Consider the following 22,467-nt stretch of genomic DNA (forward strand, 5'->3'; position numbering starts at 1 on the left):
CCACATGACTGAAAATTTTAAACAACTAAAGTAAAGGTAACATATTTTAGAAATATGATGTGCATTTTTTCTCTATATTTTTTTATTTATTTATTTATTTATTACAACAAGTTAAAATTTAACAAATAAATACTCTTACAATTATTCTAGAGATCAACTACTATGCAATATTATTGTTTATTTAGAGTATGTCGTTGGCGGCTGTACTATTATTAACTGTGTCACAGCCGTCAGCGTCCTTCACCCTAAGCAGTTAACTATAATTTAATAATACATTTATTCGCAAAAGTACATGTGTGCTACAATAGCCGTTATTAAAGTAGAGAAATATAATTTTAAAATAATAATAAAGTGTGTGTGTGTGTGTGTGAGTGTGTCTGCAGGTATGTATAGTACTTTATGAATTATGTAAAATTTGCTCAGCTTCATCATAGTTTTTGTTTAGAAGCCAATTTCTAATTTTATGCTTACACTAGCTTCCGCGCGCAGCTTCGCCCGCGTGGATTTCGGACTTCAAAAATGGAGCCGGTCGCGAACGTTCGAGAATGTTCGTTTTACGAAGCTACTCGCTAGGTGATTCGCTAGCCTCTAGGTGCCAAGCAAGCCGCCTGCGTGTGCGTTCGCGACCTTATATATGTATATACAAAAATAATCCTTATAGCATGATTCAGTATTCACGCGTGATGACTTATTATAGTGTTTCTATACCGATTTCTATGATTCTTTTTTATGGAATATTTAATAATGTTAACTTTTTTAATTAGGGATGTCTGAGAGTGTTATAAACGTAAGAGTAGACAAATATAATGAGAAAGCTTCGAACTGCTAGGCTATCGGGAGTTACACGTGTTATTGTGAGTCAACCATAAAAGATAGACATATGCTGTCGTGGGATATTTTTTACATAATTTTAAGGAGAACATTTCCGTCATACATGATTTCTGTGTAGCTTTAACCATTAAGGTTGCACACGCGACGGAAGCTTAAAAATGGAATAACTTCTCCCGTTTTCCTAACATTTCCCTTCACTGCTCTGCTCCTATTAATTGTAGCGTGATGAAAAGTATACTATAACCAGCACAGGAGTATGACAAATAATTGTACCAAGTTTCATTAAAATCCGTCGAGTAGTTTTTGTTTCTATAACGGTTATACAGACAGACAGACAGACAGACAGACAGACAGACAGACAGACAGACAAAAATTTTACTAATTGCATTTTTAGCATCAGTGTCGATCCCTAATCACCCCCTGATAGTTATTTTGGAAATATATTTCATTTACAGAATTGACCTCTCTACAGATTTATTATAAGTATAGAAGATTTATTTATAGTCAGAGGATAAATATAATTATCACTATTTGCAGTATTATATATTAGGTTACCATTCACGTAATACTGTCGACGAGCAAGTGCCGACCTATGAGGAATAATTGAGAAAATTCTGTTTTTGTTCCGCTTTGCTAGCGGCTTAAAGTCTATGCTTTTATGTTTACGAAGTATAGTGGCTAAGATAAAAAGCTGACGTACTGTTAGTACAGAATATTCTTTATAAAGGGTAGCAGTTTCATAGCGACGAGGTTTTTTCAATATGACTTTTAATATCCCTCTTTGGGCTCGTTCTAGCGCCATTAGAGAAGTCTTACCAACTCCACCCCATACAGGAATACAATATTGCAGTAAACTCTGAGCTAGTGCATAGTAGACACAAAATAGGGTGTCACGATCTGCAGAGTTACTAAATACTGGTATCAATTTTCTTATTCGAGAAGTTAAGCTTTGGATATGAGACGACCAACTTAAAGAGTTGTCTATGAGAAGCCCAAGATATTTTAAGACATTTGTTTGAAAAAGCACGGGGCATGTGCATGAGTTTTGAAGGTCGCAGGCGTGTGCCTTGATATAAAAGTCAGGAGGTAATTTGGGGTGGGGTTGATGGGAAAATAATGTATCTAGTTTTATCAACATTCAAGGTCAGTAGATTTGCATTTAGCCAGCTTAACACCTCTCTGAGCGCATTTTCTGTATGCTGTTTTGTCTCAGCCCAATCTCTTCCATTAACTATTAGAACTGTATCGTCAGCGTAAGTTATAATGGAGCAGTTTCGTAGAGATTTTTTACATAAGCTATTGATGTACAGGAGAAAAAGTGTTGGACCCAAGACACTACCTTTGGGCACACCAAATTTCAGGGACGCCTCTTCACTTAAGTGATCACCTATCTTGACGTATTGGGTTCGATATGTAAGATAGGAACGAAAGATATCGAGGATTATACCCCGTATACCAATCGATTCCATCTTAAAAAGCAGTAATGGAATAGAGACAGTATCGAAGGCCTTTTTCAAATCAAGAAAAACGCCTATAACTTTCATATTTTTATCAAGATGTCTTACAATAGTCTCAATAAGCAATAAAGTTGCATCTTCAGTAGATTTCCCTTTTGTAAATCCAAATTGGTTTTCTGCAATTATATTGTTATGTTGAAGGTATGATATTAGTCTGTTATTGATACATACTATTATAATTTTCGAAAAGTTTTCTATTAAAAATACGGTAAACGCCGTTTTGCTGGAGGTGGCGCCTTACGTAAAGAGTATTCGCTGTTTTAAAAACATTTAATTTAATGGCAAAGGAAATAATTAATCCATTAATCAAATATCAAAGAAGCCAACCCTTTTTATACATTTCGAGACCCTTTAAATGTGTCATCTACCAAAAGGTAGCAAACAGACCCTTAAGAGGTTAATTACATTTAAATTTATGGGGCAGCTGTGATAGCTTAGTTTGAGTAGAACGGAGTGCCGAGACGAATGTCTGCAGGTTCAAAACCCAAGGACACACACCTCTGACTTTTCTAAAGTTATGTGGGTACACTTTGTGAATTATCGTTTGCTTTAACGGTAAAGAAAAACATGCATAACTGATAAGTTCTTTATAAGAATGTTGAGGGCGTGTGAAATCTACCAATCCGCACTAAGCCAGCGTGGTGGACTAAGGCCTAATCCCTCAGTAGAAGGGACCCGTGCAGCAGTGGGACAGTATATAATACAGGGCTGATACTATTAAATTCATGGTGACCTTTACTTCTGCAAATTTCCAGAGGGCAGCCGCAGGGCAAATAATATTTTTAAATTCAATACTTCTATTTTCCAGCTAACACCTTCCAAGATTGCCTTTACAAGATAGAGGTAATAACGGATATTACGAGCAAAAGGCAATTTTAGAACAATGTCTTACGTCTGCGGGTCGTCGTAAAACTAGAATCCATTTACTACAAAATAGACGTCAAGCCCGTCCCCAAAGGGGTAAGCAAGGGTGCAAATAGGGCACCCACTTTACGTTAAAAATATAATATTGCGTTAATAAGACCCTTTGTAACGTACTTAAATTTTCTTTTCAATGTTAATAAATATGCAAGTTTGTGAAATAATTGGTATGTTTTTTATAAGATAATGAAAGTTAACAGATTTGGTTGAAGTTTGACACGCCGTCAGACCCTCCTGGATTAACACGGAAGTTACTTGTTATACCGATAATTTGCTCCTATTGAAAATTTTTAATCGGACTTTTCAAATAAATGGCGCTTGCGCTGTAATATTTTAACTTTTGTAGCGGGAAAAGCTTTTCACCCGGGCGAAGCCGCGAACAAAACCTAGTAGTTTTATAAATCAAAAACTGAATTTTAAAACTATGTATATGTAGCATTTATCGGGCATTCATAAATCATAACCCAAATTGATATTTAAAACCGTAACAACTTATACTCATAAGTCAAATATCAACAAAGATGCATAATATATCTATACATCATTGACGCGTATCGAAATTGACGTGAAATCCCCAAATGCCGTTGTATTTACGCTTGGATTTGTTCAATCTGATCTTACGAGTATAGGGGGTTGAGGCAAGGAGGTCTTATATGAAGGATTGAAAAGTGTCCAGCGGTAAGCAGTAAATTACTAATCAAAAGTCACCGCCATAGCGCTAGCGTAGCACGAGGGTATGACATGAATTTAGCTATTTTAAGCAGAGTGAAGTGTGCTGAGTTGAATAGTTTAATATCTCTTATAACTAGTTGATATCTAGAAGTTAATGAAACTGTTGTGTATTTTTTCCTATACGGGCATAGAAAAGAGATACTACTGCGCCTGATCGTAAGTGTATTGGGGTCCAATAGAATGTCGAGGGATAATCGTCTCTCGTCAGTCGACACAATTATACCGGCCTGTTGAAACCGGATCTACGAAGTGTAATATTGTATAGGTATATAAAACTTTAACTATAATAAAGCTGTAGCCCTTTTTTCTTGTTTAATTCAAAATCCTTCTCTAATAACATTAGGTCCTATCTTTAAAAATAAACCCCTTGTTACTGTGGCGCCACCAAAATTCGACGCCTTTTGACGGAACTTTGATACACGAAAAGAATATCCTTATCTCTGCCCTCTTTACTTACAAGAAACGAGACAATATGAGATATTATGTCATTACTAAGAAGGTATTTTATGATACAGTTTATTGCCAGTAGATTTTAGGACGAGTCTCGTATGAAATATGGTTGCAATTTACTTTATTATCCATGATGGGTTGTTGTTTATTTTTAGAGTGTATATAAAGAAATTGCGAGACGAACAAGCCGCTAGCCTGATGGGAATCGACAATTATATACAGGGTCATTTTGACATTGCGTAACTAAATGAAACCACATACTCGTCTTCACGTTTGCTGATATTGTACCAAAATCATCGATCAATAACGAATATTTTCACCAAATATCCCGGTTTTAGTTTTCTGATTTGATTATTATTTTATAGTTTAACACGAATATGGCGTGTGAGTGTATTTCTGACTGAAAGTATGATGTTGCCCCTGCGACGAATTCTCTTAGAGTAGTAGTAGTGGCATTAGGGCGCGTAACATTAAAATTACATTTATTAATATTTATTTCGTTCCGAAACATACACTTTTTTACTTTACATCTACGGCTCAAGTAACTTATTGTAAAGTGTTATTTCCAAGTAGATAGTATGTGGTTTCATTTAGTAACGTTATGTCAAAATGACCAACATTACAAAGATGAAGTGACTTAACGTTGCTTTTTATGTGTTAAAATGTTTGCAACGTCTCCCTTTTGGAATCTCTGTGTCTTTCCTTTGACCTAACTCTAGACCGGGGGCATGAATTACTTCTTTACTGGTCTCCCGACGCGGCGATAATTGAGGCAAAATGTTTGTGGGTACTTATAATACACTTAAAGGACAAAGAAACATTATATTATACATTTTAAAGGCTCTTTTGTGTAGGGAGTTATTTAAATAAATTTATTTTTTTACAATGATTTCACATGGAATTGTGAGCAACAGTTGTAAAAAATATTAGCCCGGTCCGTGACCATGAAAGCTGCAGAAACTCCGAAACGTCACAAAAAAGCATAATATAAAAAACCGCGGTAAAATCCGAAAAACACTTTTATTTCATTATCTAATACATAAACATTCGCGTAAACATACGAAATTACGTTTGAGATTCGACGTAGATATTCTAGCAATAAATACAGCTCCATTGAGACCTTAGTAACAAGGGTCTTATATTGTAGCAATATAAAGAGATCCGAAGTCCTTGACGAAAAGGTCCAATTAGTAACGGTGTTGTATTCTATGTTGACAAAGGTATAATACGGGTAAAGAATATAATATATTTAGGCTCACGCTTTTCTCTAAGGGCTAGAGAGAAACGCAATAATGAGCCCAAACTTTAAATGTACATGCGTTCTTACTTTAATCGTTGACGTCCCATCCTCTTCCAATGGCTGTTCTGACGCGGTTCATAACCCATTAGTAGGTTGCTCTCAGCATCGGCACTTAATTTCCAAGGGTTGCGAGCGCCTAAATTGCTCACACAAAAATCCTGTGTGTTTGTATAAAGCTGACCCTTCTCAGGCTAACAAACGTAGGTATGTCATATTAAAATAAGGAAAGGTTTTTTTTATTTATTGCGATATTATATATCGTTACCTCCGTTATCAAAAAGGGCTATAACTGCCACAAATCTATCTCAATTAGTCCAACTGTATTTATACCATGACATTGTGAGTTCGACGTGACACGCTTTTTCAGTCACGTTGCAGAAATAATTTCAGTTTTTACCCGTTGTGGGTATCACCTACTATTATAGTCTTTGGGTATGGTGGTCGGATGAGTAAAGAACACAAATCTCTGGTGAAGATGGTGAGCCTAATTTCTAGTTTTTATTTAGTCTCTCTTGGTGAGCCGTTGGCGAGGTGCGTTTGCGTCCCCTCGGCGTTGCCAAGTTACATAAATGTTTTCTTTTTATTATCTGTAAAGACAAATCCGCCACACTGTGATTTAATTGCCCCGTATGATCCCCTCCTCTCCTGTCTTCAGTAGTACCACGCGTATTGGTATGCGAAGCCACATGGATTCGCCAACTCGAACTCTTTTCTTTGACGCACCATCAAACTTCCGTATAGGTTACCTGGGCCCGTGTTCCCATCCTATTATCCTGGGTCTTTCCGCCGTAGCGTGAAGAATCTACATTATCTAGACCGGCAGGATTATGTCGAATGGCATGAAATAGCCATCTGTCGCCATTCGATACTTTATTTTGACGGCAACAGGCTTAGTATCAGATGCAGTGTACTTTGCCGAGCCAAATTAAAAAAGGCACAAATGAGTTGGATTTATTTAATAAGCACTAAAATTTGTTGCTTATATTATACATTGTTTAGATATGATGGTTGAATAAATACTAATTATTATTTAAACAAACAGCGTGGCGTAACGGCACATGAAGAAAATATTATTATTAACATTTTATTGCTAAAATCGTACCCAATTACAATGTTTAAATGTTTGATTTGAAATGTTTACTACATTTACCTTTAGTATATGAAATGTGATAATTATCTGTTTTACATATATGGCGTCGAGCGTTTCTCCCTTTTCAGGGGTAGGCAGAGGTATAACACATGCACATCGCCTGTGTTAGGTCCTAGTTAATGATGAGCATGCTTTTGCCTGATACATATCACATATTTACAGAGTCTAGACCTAAACTGAGCAGGAAAGTCCAATATAAATTTTCCCAAGTCGGTATTGGAACCCGGGACTACGGAAGCCGTACCGCGCACGCCACTGAGGCAGTCACTTGTACACTGATTTCTTTTTTTTTTACTTAAATTTTTTTTATGTTATTAATATTACTTTTGTGTTATCAATCAATTATAATTTGCCTGTAAGCATTGATGTATATTCTATAAACACGAACGTCCATAATATAAACTATTTGTTCAAAATAACTAAAATGGTAACCTAAACGTCACCGTTATAACCTATTTGTTCACTTGAACAACAAATAATTTTACTTATTTGACTAATATTTCTTTAGAAAACTTTTCTCGATAACTTTAATTATTCATGAATCGAAATTCAAATACGTTTTCAGAATTTTATTATTTAAATTCCAATGACAGTAAGATTACTTTATTTTTTTAAGTAAGGCAAAATTTCAAATTCAGAGCGAAGTTCTTGCTGAATACACATTAAAAATGTGTAGGCGAATCAATTGTTTTGTTTTCCACAATTTGATAAATAATGCTTTTGTTTTAGATTTCATAATTACATTTCTGCGCCTATTTTGAGAGAAAAATATACTATCATTAGTGATTCGTTAAAATTTGGTGCAAATACAACCCACACCCATTAAATAATAATAAAAATACGTACAATTTAAATGTTGCCACCCACGTTGTAAAGTCCAGGTGAGACTAAAAAGGATTTCACAGATGCCATTACTCTCCCTTCATGAAACATTGTTCCTATATTAAAAAGGATATTAGACCAATACTTACTGAATACTGATGAATTAAAGACCGTACGATACAATACTCCACGAAGACCGCATGCACTAAAGTCCAATCGCGACCATCTAAAGACCAACTGAGACATTAAACAATACTCACTGTCGCATGGTCTCAATAAGGAAGTATGCCAGGTCCTCAAAGCCCAGAGGTCCAGCCCGCACCAGCATGTAGAACTCGTCTTGACAAGTCTGCTTGGGTTTTACGAAGTCGAAAGTGAAACCGCCAGTGGTGACCAGGGGAGTGCCAGTTCCGCCGAGGAACTTGGAGATTCTGGCTACTGATGCTGTGAAAGAACAGCATATTTTAGAATTAATGGAATAACAGAAAATCTTATTTCATAATTAGTGTGTGCATGTAGGCATTATTTTACTAGCTATGAATAGGCTCGCCAAGTTGAAACGAAAAAGTTGCATAAATTCGCCCACTATACGAGGCTCAACACACTGGCGCAGTCGCGTTACGATATCTCATGTTTCTCTAATTTATAATTGTAAAATGTAGGTAGAAATTATAACTTTGACTTTTCATCACACTTTAGTCCGTCACATAGCAGTTTTCGAAACGGGAGAAAATTAAGAAAGATATAATGATAATAATATCAGCCCTGTATTATATACTGTCCCACTGTTGGGCACGGGCCTCCTCTGCTACTGAGAGGGATAAGGCCTTAGTCCACCACGCTGGCCTAGTGCGGATTGGTAGACTTCACACACCTTCGAAATTCCTATAAAGGAACTTCTCAGATGTGCAGGTTTCCTCACGATGTTTACTTCACCGTTAAAGCGAACGATAAATTCACAAAGAATACACACATATTTTTTTTGAAAGTCAGAAGTGCGTGTTCTTGGGATTTGAAGCTTGGGATTTGAAGCTGCGGACATTCGTCTCGGCAGTCCGTTCCACTACCAACTAGGTTATCTCCGCTTTGATAAAAATAAAATAACATGAAAATTAAATAAGTTAGTTTGTAATTAAAGCATAGTCGCTAATGGCCAAGCGGATATTGAATATAGTTAACGGAAAACTCTTTACTAAGTTAATTACTAACTGCGGGTGATCTGTCATTTTCCTGGACATGGTAACACAAATCCACTTACACAAATTTAATAGCTTTGATCAATTTGCACTATTAGGTTTTGGTGATATTATTACGTAATAATTTATTATTGTATTGTAATATCTGTTTATACTAATATTGTAATCTGAAATGTTTGTTTGAGATTTTGATAATTTTTAATCGACTTTATAAAAAGGAAGAGATTTTCAATTCGATTGTTTTGCAGGCTTCACACTTTTGAAATTCTTATAGAGAACTTCCCAGATATGATTTCCTCACGATATTTTTCTTCGCCGTTAAAACAGGCGATAATTCACAAAGAATAGACATAGAACTTAGGAGTCAAAGGTGCTTTAAAACGTTCACTCGCCTTTAGAAATTAACGAATACTTCGTAAAGCAAAAATGGTGCTGCATAGATTTTAGGATATTTTTTCTAACAAAAAGACTTACTGCGCGACAGGGTCCCGAAATACGGAGTGGGATTTAACTGTTATAAATTTTTGCCGTTGGTACAGCTTATTCCTTTTTGCTGCCGGGAAACTCAATTATTGGTCTCCAGGTCGCAGTATAGATAAGTCGGATTCAATAGCGATTTGACCGTATAGCCCATATTTGGCCGATATGAAAAAATTGCCTTGACTTTTTTTAATGCGAAATAATGCCACTAAAATTATCAATACGCTTTCATGGTTCAAGAGTTATTTTATTTATAAGATCACAAAATGTTATATCAATAATGATTTCTTATATTTACGCAAATATTAGATTTTTAAATAAAACTATTTACGGATTTCATCGCGGTCACCTATATTAATATTTTCTCCAACGTTTCGATTCATATCCAATAATATTGGATCCAATCCATTAATATTGGATTTTTGTATTCAGTGTCAGCCCAGAATCTGAAATTTGCGCCCGATATGGAGATAAGCTCGCCTATCACATCATGGGACGGAATACACACAGCGAAAACTGAATGTACCAGATGCGTCTCTGCGTACCCTATCGAAGATAAACGCGAGTATTTTACTCAAACTTGAAGTTTTTCAACTCCGACTTTCCTTATTTTCAGAACTGTTTCCAACACTTTAAATTAAGTTACGTTGTTCAAAATGAGAGTTTTCCTTCAAGAACATATTAGATAACAAAAAACTTGCTCCGAGTCAACAAACATTGGATAATAATGAGGAACTGAGAACTTTCATTTAACACGAACGTCTGAAGCGAGAACTTTAAGAAGACGTGTTCTCGACCACTTTCCTCTTTGTGTCTTTGTTTTGTTTTGTATGGACACGATAAAGTTACTTCACTGCACCTGATGGTAAGCGGAGTGGGGCCAGACTGTCGACTGACGAGAGATCATTATAATTATCCTTCACCAGTGGACACAATGGGGTATTTGACTATATTTGATTTTATACAAATTTAATGTGTAACAGCAATTAATACAGAAACGAAATCCTTCTGTGAAAACAGCATTAAAATTCGATAAGAAATGAGAACCGAACACGAATCGGGAGGCAATGTAGGCAGGCCCCCCACGAGATGGACCGACGACCTGGTGAGAGTCGCCGAGTCCGATGAGGGCGGCCCAGAACCGGTCCCTGTGGCGCTCAGTGAAGCCTATGTCCAGCAGTGGACGATTCCTGGCTGAAACTATGATGATGATGATGAAGAAATGAGGCAGCAATTGAAATTTCAAATATTCCTACGTGCAGGAATGGACAGCGAGTGGGGATATCGCACCATCTCTTTCTTTCACACGCATTATAATGCCCGCTGACGTCACATGCAAGTATTTCGTTCCTTATCTGTTTTTTGATACACACCCCTACTACCAAATTTCAATGGCTTATAACTTGTGAATTTTTCACCAGATTTCAAAAATTTCTTCTATTTTAGAATTTATATGACGTAAATATTTTATAAGTTATAAAAAAAGTCAATATCCAATTATGCCCGTCTGTTTGTAACCGAGTATACACAGGATCCCCGAATCGTGATACAATTACAAAGGCTACTAGTGCCGCTTTTGCTCAAATATGGTGATCGCTATCCGAGATGATACAAATTGCCTGCCACCGGCTACATCTCGTTGATGCAGTTGTCTACACATATTTCGCCTTGCAAAAGACAAAAGACGATATTACGCTGAACTTACTGCCAACTGTAACTAATTGAAGAGGCACTGCAATAAAAAATATCGACGTATATTTACTGGTGGTAGGTCTGTCATATATGAGTATCCGCCTGGGTAGGTACTATCACAATGTCTATTTCTGCTGACAAGCAACAATGTATTCAACTGACGTGTTCCCGTTCGAAGAACATTGCAGTTAGTGTAATTACTGGACATAATAAGACTTAACATCTCATGTCTCAGAATAGCGAGCGCAGTGGAGTACTAAACAATACTTTGAAACTCAAGGTATTGGATAGTGTTTCTACTGTTTATGGGCAGTCGTGCCGCTTGCCACCAGGCCAACGGCAAGCTCATCTTGTAATTAAAAGCATAAAAAAACATAGATAACGATCTTAGGATCTTTAATCAGACAGATATTAATAATCAACATCTATATCGAATTGTTTGTTAAATCATATCAGTAGTTTCCCATCTTTACGTCGAAACAACCGCCTTTGTTATATGAAAATAGGAAGCTATTTTAAACACTCTCAATATGAACTCTCAATTTCCGCTTGGCGTTTGTTCTAGACGTATATTGATATAAAACTCGGCAAGCCTTTCAACTTTCCGTTCCCGACCGCTAGAGTAATATGTTTAGTAGAAGGTCGCCCAATCCGTTTTTTGTAACGATGCTGTCGTGGATTTAGTAAAAACGCTTTTGTGTCACTTTTTTCGTGTGTTTGTCGTGTTTGCGGCATCCGAAGTGATACAAACGGGTAGTACAACTAGTATATCGATACAACCGCGAGACACGATTGCTTCTGCGTCGATAAAAAAAATCGTAAAAGGAATTTGGTGCTTAAGCAATGTCTTGACAAAGTCCATTTAAAAACTGTAGCGCTCGTATTGATACCTATGTCGATGGTTTTACATAAATGCACGGGAAAGTGACCCCAATGCACCTGCACCGCAAGAAGTCATCATGGTCTACAATATCCCCTTATAGAAATGAAGACATTTCGATGTATTTAAAGCTTTTACTTGGTCAAAAATACCAAGGAAAACATTGCCGAAAGGAAACTAATTTAAAGATTAAAAAGTGAGAACTGTGAAACTCGTATTTTTATTGTGAATCATGCCGAGTTGCTACATAATTTGTAAATGGAAATCAGAAGTTTGAAAATTTAACACTTTTGAAAATAGAAGTTAAGAAGAAAAGAAAAATGGTCGCGAGCCCTTATAGGTCTGAATGTGAATACAACCAAGAGTATACACACTGAACTGTTTGCGTAGGGCCGCGGCAAATGTCCCCCAGTGCAAGGGTGGCATTTTTTGTGGAGGCCAAGCGCATTTGGTGTAATGATTAGGCTCGTCAGATCGAATTCGTTACTATTTACTATGAAAGCGTAGTATCATAGTTGGGAAGGCAACGGTTTGACGTGAGAAATGTCCGCAGGTTCTCAAAACCCACAAACCACAGACTTCGAAGCTACGTGTATAAGTCACACTTCGAAGACCTGATGCAGATTGAGTCGTCTCATCGAACTAACAATGGTAACGAAAGATCGTTTAAGATACGAAAGTGAATTCTGTGAAAGCGAATGCACAGCTGCTCGGTTCCACATTAATAATAAGTGTGGTCCGAATGCAAATATCTGAATTACATATACGTAAATATTATCACAAGTACTTTTTTTTATAATACAACTTGAAATAAAACGAATTTTATGGATGGACAAAGGACTTTTTATTTTAGAACTTATTAATACTTTAAACCAATACAATGATGGATATATTACCTCAATATTTACTGGCATGATAATTCTTCAATAAGCCTGTTTTTTTTTATTACCCACCCATTGATGTACCATAGTGCTTATTTAAACAGGTAAACATTCAGAACAGAATAATTAAAAACTGTCAAGATAACTTTTAAAACGGATCGGGCAATGACTTTACTGATAATCAAGCGTTCAGATAGAGTATCAATGGACGAGAGATGATTATCATTCGCCCGCCGATAAGATAAGGTAGATATTTATCTGATTGGTTTTGTACATTTATATTTAACAGCAAATAATAAGATAAAAAGTCCTTTAAAAACAGCATTAAAGTTTGTTAAGAAATGAGGCAGTCATTCACATTTCAAATAATGCTATGTGCTGAAGTGTATGCAAAGAGGTTATCGCTCCATCCCTTTCTTTCGCATGTATTAATGTCCAATGACGTCACGTGCTAGTATATCGAGTCTTCCATTTCTTGATACTTGTCTTCTACTGAATTTGGAGGGGTTATAATTAATTGATTACTAACTGAATTTCAATGACGTAAGTTATTTTATAAAATTAACATCACGTACATAAATAACATCACGCATTTTATCCCCGAAGGAGTATGCAGAGGCGCAACTAGGGCACCCACTTTTCGCCAAGTATTTTCCGTCCCATGATGTGATAGGGGGCGAGCCTATCGCCATATCGGGCACAAATTCCAGACTCCGGGCTGATACTGAGCAGAAAAATCCACATATCACTTTGCCCGACCCGGGATTCGAACCCAGGACCTCAGAGCGCTATTGTACCGGACATGCAATACAACTACGCCACCGAGGCAGTCTAAAAAATATTATAAAATTATAAAATTAATACTGAAAATATTATAAAATTAATACTGAACTAATTACTACGAAACTACTGGTGGTAGGTCTCTCATATGTGAAAGTCCTCCTGAGTAGGGACCACCGCAATGTCTTTCTGCCGCCAAGCAGCTGTGTGTAGACACTGTTGTTTTCCGGTTTGAAGGGCATTGTATCTAATGTAACCAAAATCATCATCAAATACTGAACATAATAAGACTTAACATAGAATACCAAACAATACTTTGTAATTCAAGATGTTGGATGGTGTGTCTTTTGTTTATAGGCGGTCGTATCGCTTACCATCAGGCGAACGGCAAACTCGTCTCGTCATTCAAAGCAATTTACCAAAATATACAAATCGCTTTGGGTTTTTCTGCTCAGTATCAGCCCGGAGTCTGGAATTTGTGCCCGATATGGCGATAGGCTCGCCCCCTATCACATCATGGGACGGAACATACTTGGCGAAAAGTGGGTGCCCTAGTTGCGCCTCTGCATACCCCTTCGGGGATAAATGCGTGATGTTATGTATGTATGCTGACTAGGTTAACAACAGAAATTTTTATTGTTAAGGCCCATTGTTTCCATCTTTGTACGTGGAAATTCCTATAAATCGAACAATAAGCACGCACGCATTTCACTTAACAGCAATCTGTGATTATATGCGAATGAATGGAAGCGACTTGAAAGACCATTATTGACTAAATATATTGAGGAATTTTTCCTCAATTTCTGCAGATCAAAGGAATAAGGGAATGTGTGACGTAGTGATTAAGAGAGAATTTATAATGTGTCTCTTTGTATTGCAGGCATTATTAACGTAGCCAATAGAAGTATATATCTCTCTTTTATTTACCTAAGTCTCGTTATTATGTCTCTCTACCGTTAATGGGAGAAAATGTCGCCCTTACATATGTCTCTGTACCTTTAAAATACCTTTACCTATAGGAGAAAATGTATTTGAGGTACTAATGAATAGGTAAGAGAGGTGTGTCAAGATCGTAGCATGTAGTGCCCAATAGTCTCTGCCGCTTTGGGATAAACGCGTGAATATACAGACACACATGACATGTATATACGTGCATTCAGCCACAAAACGAAACAAATTGGAAACTTCCAAACGCTTGTATAAATTTCAATCGAAATGTCCATTTTTCTTTGTCTCAAATAGAGGAAGCCCTCTGAAGTTAATTTTAGTGAAGAAAATACATTTGTTCATATAAAGACAAAAGTTAAAAGGCCATTTGAAATTTTGAATTTGTTCAGCTACTTTTGTGGCTTACTGCAATATTTATGAGTAACAGAATATAATATGATAGTACCACGTTGTAAGATTTACGGCAAGCCTGGTATAGTACTGTAAGGAGGTAAACTTTTACCAATACTTTATCACGTCGGGGTCACCATTGTAAGGGAGGTAACCTTTTATAGGGAGTATGTGAGTGACCCACAATAACATAATTATATGTGAATAAAAGTTTATTACAAGAAACACATTTTACATAATTAATTATACGCGTGTATACAGTACCTGACTCCACATTACAGTCTCTCACCCGACCGACTGCACTCCGTATCGGCGTATACATTACGCTTACAAAGCAATATGGCCGTTACAGTCTATTGTGTTAGAAAACCGTTGAAACTTGTGAATCTGTCCCTATATGTCTAAAAGTGACAAGCGCAATGGAATGCGCAGTACTTGATAATTCAAAATTCTGTATGGTGTTGCTACTGTTTATGGGCGGTCGTATCGCTTACCAGGCGAGAGACGTGCTCTCTCATCGCACAACTGCAATAAAAAAGATCCTGCAAACGGAAACTTAAGTAATTTGTCAAGATTAATTGCTGTCTCAAATACTTGTACTCACTATAAAGCAATAAACCCAGTGACAATTGCCGAGGGAGTTATTCGCGTGACACCACACAAAGTAAATTTGCTAATACCGTTCACTCATCACGTCCTAGTATAATTGGATTGTTGTGCTGATTATGTTTTGTTTATTTGAACAAGGTCCAACAATACTCATTTGTTATAATGCAAAATTATATACGTCGAAAATCAAATTATTACCTTCATAATGTGAGATATTTTTTATGATTTAACTGAGACGAGGCTACGCCTTGGTCGAGATCTAGAGACGATCATGTTAAACATGTGGTAGAAACGCTAAATTGAACCCAAAAGACTGGCTGCCAGACTTCAAAACACTGTGAGCTCATTCAGCGTAGATTGGACTATCAACAGCTAAAAATTCTTGAAAATTGTTTAATTTTAAAATGTGGGTAGATGATATAACTTTGACTTTTCGGACGACCAACACCTCAGTCCGCCCCGTGACTACGAAGGCTGCAGTTTTCGAAACAGGAGAAAATTATAATAAAGAACCGCGATAAAATACACAATATAGTTTTATGTAAATAACTGGTAGAAACCGTAAAAGAATATGGATGTGACTTCATTGAGAGCGATTTATATTATGATGCAAAGAGTATTCATGTATTGAGTTGCAACCTCCGTACGTTGTGGTGTTTGCTTTTAATAGCAGTTTGAATATGGAATGCTTTTGTTAGGAATATGGCTAGAGTAGAGCGCCAATGGAGTCATTGTATTGTAAATTGAGCATTGTAATTGATTGTAATAATGGTGGAAATGCATGGACTGGAGTTCTAAACCCGTTGCTCTAATATTGTTTTGTACCAGTTGAATCGTGATGATTGTAATTAAATTCAGTAACATCCAGTGAATACTCAATTTTGTAGCTCGCATTACTCACAGAGTATGTACTCTATTGTAGAACATTGTGACGTGATTTCTAGCTGTCAACAAATATAAAAAAGTAAATTCCCCGTACCGGGAATCGAACCCGAGCCTCCTGGGTGAAAGCCAGGTATCCTAGCCACTAGACCATACGGGAGATACTAGCTACTGATAAAATTATCAACATGTATAAACAACTATATTTTAAGTTCTAATTATTTATACACCTGTTAAGAACAATTATTTACATAATAAATTAACATTTACATTTAATTTGAAGGCTGAAACAAAGCGACTTAGAATGATAAGCAGAGATGGCATAAACCCACTGATATGTTCGTCCCGATGTATTCTTAAATCAAATTCTGATGTGATCGTCGGCAGCAACACTTTAGAAATTCTAATCCAATATCGTAACGTATAGTTTTACTTGACTACGGATGGAAAATAAATGAAATTCGTTTGATTTTTTTTATTGCAGTATAAATTTTTTATAGTAATAATTCATTCGATAGCATTTATGAATATATATAAATTAATTAAGTTGTCCTGTTTTGTTCATTAATTTCACATCACCATCAGCTGCAGCATGTCCACTACTGAACATGCCCAAAGATTTCCAAATTGCTCTATTGGAAGCGGCCCTCATCCAGCGACCTACTGTGACTTTTATGACGCCATCTCTCCACTTCGTTTCACATAGTAAAATTTTAGTATTATTATTGTTTATCTGGTTATCAACAGCATTTTAAAAATATATTACAGGATTACACAATAATTTTAAATACGTAGTTGCCATGTAACATGCATTATCAAAAAAAAATTGGCAAGACAATAAATTGATGTGTGCGCACGCGCGTATATCTGTGTTTTATTAGATGGATATTAATGATTTCCTTTGTAATATTAATACCTTTTCGTACGTAAATGATTTACTGTCCTGAATACCTTTGCAAGATACAAACACACAAATAGTTCTAACAAAGCGTTCTTTTGTAGACAATGGTCGAAACGCTTTGAAATAGTATCTATTTGGGACTGTCGGAAACTGTCAACTGTCTTCTGGAGGCATTGCGACATTGCGTTACATGAAACTAGAAGATATCTTGAAAATCAATACAATAAGGTACACGAACCGTAGATGTAAAATACGAAAGTTTATTAATTATTTAAGGACCTCCAACGAAAGATACACGGCATATAATAAATACAATGTCGTAGTATTTGTATAATTAACAATATGACGTGCCTCTTCAATTATAGGAGACACAGCATGCAAATTTATATATTGGTACAGCGGCAAAAATAATAATTGTAGGAAGTTGGCTGTCTGAATACAATAAACTCAAAAATTACCAACAGATTTAGATGAAATTTGGTATGGAGATAGTTTGGAAACTGGGAAGGACAAAGGTTACTTTCTATCCCGGGAAAATATATAGCAGGACTTTTATTTCGGAAAACATTCACTCAGACGAAGACGCGAGCAAAAGCTAGTATTAAATATTTTTAAATTTTACAAAAATAAGAGTATTAATATGAGGTATAAATAATCTATAAAGACTCCATTTTTATTTTATGTACTGTCTGAATGCAATAACCTCAAAAATTACAGATTTAGATGAAATTTGGTATGGAGATAGTTTGAGAAACTGGGAAGGACATAGGTGACTTTCTATCCCAGGAAAATATATAGTGGAACTTTTATTCCGGAAAATTTTTGTTAAACTCAGACGAAGCCGCGAGCAAAAGCTAGTATTTTTTATTTTTACAAACTTTTATTCCAATAAACGTTCACTCAGACGAAGCCGCGAGCAAAACCTATTATTAAATACTTTTAAATTTTACAAAAATAAAGGTATTAATATGTGGTATAAATAACCTATAAAGGCTCCATTTTACTTTATGAAAATCAATAAAAAAGTTACAGTTTCAAATGAAGTAGTCAGCAAATTTTGTAATAATAAAAGGGAATTAAATTATATAGAGCATTGCGTCATCTCTCGGAATTTTCACATAAAAATGAATGTAAATGGGCAATAAAACCTTATACCTGCTAACATTGGGACGAATTCTGTTTGTAATCATTGTGAGGTAAGAGCGTGTGCACTCTGAACGCTTAGCACGCAACGTTTTATTCTGAGATTTTGAATTTCGAACCGTATTTTATCGAAATAATTTTATTAGGAATGAGATTTTTTTTAAGAAAGTACTTATTATATTGTTAGATATAAACATGTTTATAAGCTAAGATGTTTTATTGCATAGATACGTTGTCCGAGCTCAATATTGGCAAGGCGAAAGCAAGGTAATTAATTGCCCGACATTCACTTAGTCAACCTCCAACCACTGTCGCGGCTAGTCGGCTTACTAACTTAAATGTATTATTATAAATAAAATGCCTTCCTGTTTTTTAGACGATGTACAAATTACACTCCAACTGTGAATGAAAAAAACGTTTCATTTCATACGTTAGTAATAAATATCCACTATTTAACTTATTTTTAAATAATAAATGCATTTTATTCGACTGTCATGATGACCAGAGACGAATAAACTAGATGGCCACGGCGGTCGACGCTCGAGCCGTAGATCAATGCGAGCTGCTAGGGCTGTACTGGTATGTGACTATAGTAAATATTGCGCTGTTTTTATGTGCAATTTTGTTAGTCTATGACGCGTCTATTTGTAGAACGTCATTGTTTGTAAGGGTATTTGTGACGTGATCTGTTTTTTATAATGAATCATAATATAGTTACTTTACTTTCCAGGTGTATAATAACTTAAACACGGTGGCGCTACAAACAAAATGTTCAAATTATTTAAAGAAAGCAGCTCGCAAGAATATTGTACTGCTAGGATAAAAATATCTTATGAGAATATTTGTTGTGTTTGACAGCCTTTGCTATAAAAACACTAAGCGTTCGACAGACTAAGGCGGTTGGTCATTGACAAGTGGTATAAGTCCGTTGGTTGGAGAAATATTAAAGTATTTCTGTAGTCAGTGATAGGTCGTATTAATTTAATTAAAATCACATCAGTTCCTAACAGTGCTATATCTTTTTTCAGGTCCGATTACTTGATAAAAAATTTAAAATAACTAATCCGTTTTCTATATTTTCTCATTTTGTCATAACAGTTTCGTTGTAAGCGATCACAAAAACCGAAAACAAGTTGTTTTCCCAATAATCCTTCCTTTTCACAGCGCTTTCTTCCAATTATTTATTATCCAATAGCCAAAAAAATTTAATGATATTTTTTATAATCAACTGAATTATTATTTTACAACCTCTGGCCTTTTTAATACCAGATATAACAATAAACAAAAGTTTTATGAGATAAATAAGAGTTTAATAAAATATTTCAATGTCTCTTTGATTTTATACAAATGAATTAAAATTATTCACTCGCATTCACTAATTGAAGCCACGAAAATGATTAAATAAATAATAAGCTATCGAATGTGACAATGATAATGGATCGGTTATAGTCATTTTAAATTGAGTTCTAGCGTTACCACAATTAGAACCTTATTTAAGTGCGAGTAATTGAGTCTCGTAGAATAATTAAATCAAATGAAATAATTTATTTGAACCTATAATGTAATATGTTATTTAGATTCCGTCAATATTAACTCCACCACCAGTTCGGAAAGCAGTTCTCAACAGCGAAGAACTGACGTAAACTACAGTGTTTGGCAGAAACAAATAGTTTTTTTTTTATTGTTTAGAGCAGTTCATTTATATACCCGCAGAATAGGTAATAAATATTTCTTTTTCTTTCCCATACGAGTACACCCTCGGCACACAAGCTAATTTGGATTTATTTTTTATGAATAATTAAAAAAGAAAAACATTTAATCTAAGCCTAGATAAGTGTTTTTGATTGTAAAGAACTCAGGCAGCCAATTACGCAGCCGATAAATGATTTTGAATGAACCTTACATGCAACATACAAATATATTAAGTGATTATTAATGAATGAAGATATATTACTTTTCTCCCGTAAAATGTACAGTTACATTTATTCACAAATAAAATATTCCCGAGGACTCAGTCGCGAGCTAAATCTAGGGTTATTTATACAAGCTTATGGGGATTAGATTGGTTAGATTCTTAGGCTGCGCTGTAATTTTTATAGAGCGTTTACCGGTTAAAAACGAATGGAAATGTTTACAAAGATAGTCAAAGTATATAGAAAATTGTTATTTTTACATAATATTTTTATTTAATATATTTTCTGCAATTCTACACGAAAGTATTAATTATTTAGGGAATATTTTCTTAAAACCTTTTGCTCACGGCAAAAGTGTTACTAGTTACTAATATAGAAATCCATACCCAAGTTAGTCGTAACTCTAGATTATGATACAAGTTTGGCATGAAGATTGTTGCAAACTAAGAACAACTTCGTCTTAAGGCATTCAGGCTCGAAATATAACATATGTGGATCGAAGGAATATATAAGTATTTCTCCTACGTCAATCGGTCCCATACTTGCACTTTTAAACCTGTTCCTTCATTTTCTAATACTTACAAACTATACAGTGTATAAAGCAAGCCGAGGGACTTGTTTAAGGGAGGTATTCAGTGTACAGCTCTCGCCTAAAATATATAATATGACATATTTAGCACTTAAGTATTTTTGCTTTCTTAAGACAGGTTTGAAGGCCATATTCATGCATAATAAACGTCAAGATAGGTCAAATAAGTAGTTAAAAAAGTACATACGGTGGGAGCCTTTTTCCGATTCTTTTGAATATATTCTGTCATTTACCAATATTTTTGCCTTCGTTTTTATTTATTACATGCCCATGGACAGCTGTGTTTAAATAGGTCCTTCAAGTAATACATAAAATAAAAAAAACAGCGGCGTTTTTACAATAAGTGTATACCGTACCTTACAATTGTGACCTGCATTTCGTTGTAGCGTTTTTATTAGCGCTTAGGTAAATACCTGGGACTGATCGTAAACAGGAATTGGACTAATTTGGCCCCGCGTTCAATCATTGAGCTTACAAATACCCTAAGGAGTTCCCGGTTTTGTCTGTGTCAAATATTAAACTCGGCTGTTTCAGGAGAGGAAGACATGTTCAAAATGGGTAGATGTGGTTCTACTGTTTGTCCAATTTAACAAGATACCTCTCTCAAGATACCAAAAGCCGATTGCAATATCAAGCAAAAACATAATTTCTGGCTATATGAAGGTTTTATTTATTTATTTATTTATTACTAAAACTCGTTAAGCGGCGATAGCCTAGTTGGGTGTGGGACGGACTGGCAAGACGAATGTCCGCAGGTTCTAATCCCAAGGGCACACTCCTCTGATTTTTCTAAAAAATCATGTGTGTATTCTTTGTTAATTTATCGTTCGCTTTAACGGTGAAGGAAAACATCGTGAGGAAACCTGCACATTCAAAAGTTCCTGTATAGGAATTTCTAAGGTGTGTGAAGTCTACCAATCCGCACTAGGCCAGCGTGGTGGACTATGGCCTAATCCCTCTCAGTAGTAGAGGAGGCCCGTACTCAGCAGTGGGCAAGTATATAATACAGGGCTGATATTATTATACTAAAACTTGTACGTTACTATTCATTTACCACATTTAAGAAGATTTACACACCTTAGAGTATGTATTTTTAGACTATTGTCTCTAAAACAATAGTCTAAAAATACATACTCTAAGGCATTCCGCAGGTTACTATACTAAGCTAAAAACCTTTTTTAAACTACACTGTAAAATTGACAGTTTCATCTGTGGGAAACGGAACGTGCTTTGTGGGAGTGAGAAAGATGTATAGGAAAGAGAGAGAAAGGGGATAGGGAAACAAGATGGCGTGTGCGTAGTCCTCATCCGTAGTCAGAGGAGGACGTGATTTAAAAAAAAAGACTTAATTTAAGTTAAGTTTAATTAAAGTGATTTGCATAATGATTTCTTATGTTTACGCGAATGTTAGACATTGAAATAAAAACTAAAAACTATTTAAACGGATTTTATAAAAAAAC

At 35.6% G+C, this 22,467-nt stretch overlaps 1 protein-coding gene and 1 non-coding gene across 2 annotated transcripts in view; both read right to left on the reverse strand.

Annotated features, from left to right (window-relative positions):
- LOC115440485 (atrial natriuretic peptide receptor 1) overlaps positions 1 to 22,467 on the reverse strand; it is a 362,779-nt gene that overhangs the window by 240,988 nt on the left and 99,324 nt on the right. Inside the window, exon 4 of the mRNA XM_030164819.2 lies at positions 7,984 to 8,167. Coding sequence (XP_030020679.1) covers positions 7,984 to 8,167 — 184 coding nt within the window. The remainder of the gene's footprint in view (positions 1 to 7,983; positions 8,168 to 22,467) is intronic.
- Positions 16,549 to 16,621, reverse strand: Trnae-uuc. Its single transcript has one exon. It is a non-coding gene; the product is annotated as a tRNA-Glu (tRNA).

This window comes from Manduca sexta, chromosome 6 (assembly GCF_014839805.1).
Source record: "Manduca sexta isolate Smith_Timp_Sample1 chromosome 6, JHU_Msex_v1.0, whole genome shotgun sequence".
Classification (NCBI taxonomy): Eukaryota; Metazoa; Arthropoda; class Insecta; order Lepidoptera; family Sphingidae; genus Manduca; species Manduca sexta.